We start from the raw sequence: 1,818 nt of genomic DNA, 5'->3' as shown, positions 1-1,818 counted from the left end.
ATGTTTCTGTACTTAACTCCAAATCAGTGTCCGGGGAAAAGCCAGAAGAAAATGATGCTGAGGTTAGTAATGAACAGGTAGCAGACTCTGAGGTTTCCTTCAATAGTTCAAATATCTTAACAAAAGCCCAGAGGGAATTGGTCTCCAAACTGAAGCACCTTCTGTCATTGGTTTATCTCTGCAACAACAGAAAGACTTTGCAGGAAGTGGACTCAATACTAGATGAAGCTAATGCCTCATTGTCATGTAGTATACCTCATGATGGCGGTTTGCCAGCTGGTCCATCTTCCAGTTACAGAAAACTTCCAGCCAAGAAGAAATATTTCAAGCGGCTTGGGAAATACCAACGAAGAGTTGGGGCAAAAGCTAAGACTATGAGGGATGCTCCATATTAGGTAATAACTACAGATACAGAATAGAAATCATTAGTCTGTTGTAAATGGACAACAGTCAAATCTTTCAATTAATTGTGATTGTGCTAACTGCAGTGTCTTCATATTGGTTTAATTAACAAAGATCAGTTCATCAAAACCTTAATCTGTTTTAAAATGGATAATGCCTTAAATTCTAGAATTCTTTAATTAATGTGGTTTTTGTAATAATAATAAGAATGATAATAATTTGAGGTTCTTATATACCGCTTTATCACAGTTTGAAGGTCGTCTGAAAGCGGTTCACAAATCATTGTCCATGGTTATATTGTAGTAGAAACCACCAGAAATATCCTCTGGCTGGGTTATGTAACAATCTTAACGTGAGCAATTAATTTGGTGGATCTGTCATTTTTGTCTAGACAAACTATCACAAAAAGGTAGATAAAATAATATATGCACAGTATGCAGTTATTATAACTAATTGGAATTGACAAATGATGAATAGAAATATAATTTGCTTGTAATCAGTTAGTATGTTTCATGCAGTCAGCATCATTTAGTACAACACTTGCATACATCATCATATGAACCTGGGTGTTGCAAGAATATCAAATAATTTATTTTCAATGTCCATGTAAAGCTTCTTATCTTACTTTTCATATATTCCAGAAATCAGTAACGATGTAAGGACAAGAAAAGGCCAAATTCAAGACTTTGAAAAATGTAAGTTTCTGATCAAATGAGGGAACAACATGTACTTATTATATAAATATAGTCTGTACAGAACAGAAAACCAAGTTATAGAAATGATTTTCATGCCTACAAATTTCACTCCTGATGATTTGCAGCACAAAAAAACGACACCACAGGTAAATATAAGGACTGGTTTATTATAAAAGCGTGTTCAGTGATCGAGTCAAACTGCAAAATAGAGCCACATGAATGGAAAGCAGCTTTCAAAAAACTACCTCTTCATAAGAACTTGTTTTTATAACACTGTTATTTTCATGTTATGAAGGGTCATCCAAGACAGCACCAATGACCACCTGCACAAAGTCCCCTGGAAACGTCACCACAGGTAAATATTAGGACTGGTATGTTATAAAAGCGTGCTCAGCGATTGAGTCAAACTGCAAAAATAGAGCCACATTAATGGAAAGCAGCTTTCAAAAAACTACCTCTTCATAAGGACTTGTTTCTATAACACTGTTATAATGTTGTGCCCACTTTATTTGCCATTATAGAGTTGTACCCACCTCACAAGCCTCCTATCTTTACTATTTTATAATGTTACGCCCACTTCACTAACTGCTGCCCGTTATACCTTAAAACGAAAGTAAACATAGATGACGTCATCGTATATTGTGTAGCCGAGTTCACGGGCCCGACGAGATCACGGGCTTATAGACTCTCCCAATCCAGTGGCGACCAGACGACCTTTAAG

At 36.1% G+C, this 1,818-nt stretch overlaps 1 protein-coding gene across 1 annotated transcript in view; it reads left to right on the top strand.

The window, feature by feature from the left end:
* Positions 1-61: 61 nt before the first annotated feature.
* LOC110444142 overlaps positions 62-1,818 on the top strand; it is a 32,161-nt gene continuing 30,404 nt past the window's right edge. Inside the window, exons 1-3 of the mRNA XM_021488553.1 lie at positions 62-395; positions 1,044-1,097; positions 1,393-1,452. Coding sequence (XP_021344228.1) covers positions 1,096-1,097; positions 1,393-1,452 — 62 coding nt within the window. The 5' untranslated portion in view covers positions 62-395; positions 1,044-1,095. The remainder of the gene's footprint in view (positions 396-1,043; positions 1,098-1,392; positions 1,453-1,818) is intronic.

This window comes from Mizuhopecten yessoensis, unplaced genomic scaffold (genome assembly GCF_002113885.1).
Source record: "Mizuhopecten yessoensis strain PY_sf001 unplaced genomic scaffold, ASM211388v2 scaffold2021, whole genome shotgun sequence".
In the NCBI taxonomy this organism is placed as follows: domain Eukaryota; kingdom Metazoa; phylum Mollusca; class Bivalvia; order Pectinida; family Pectinidae; genus Mizuhopecten; species Mizuhopecten yessoensis.
This window is presented reverse-complemented; position numbering and strand designations above follow the sequence as displayed.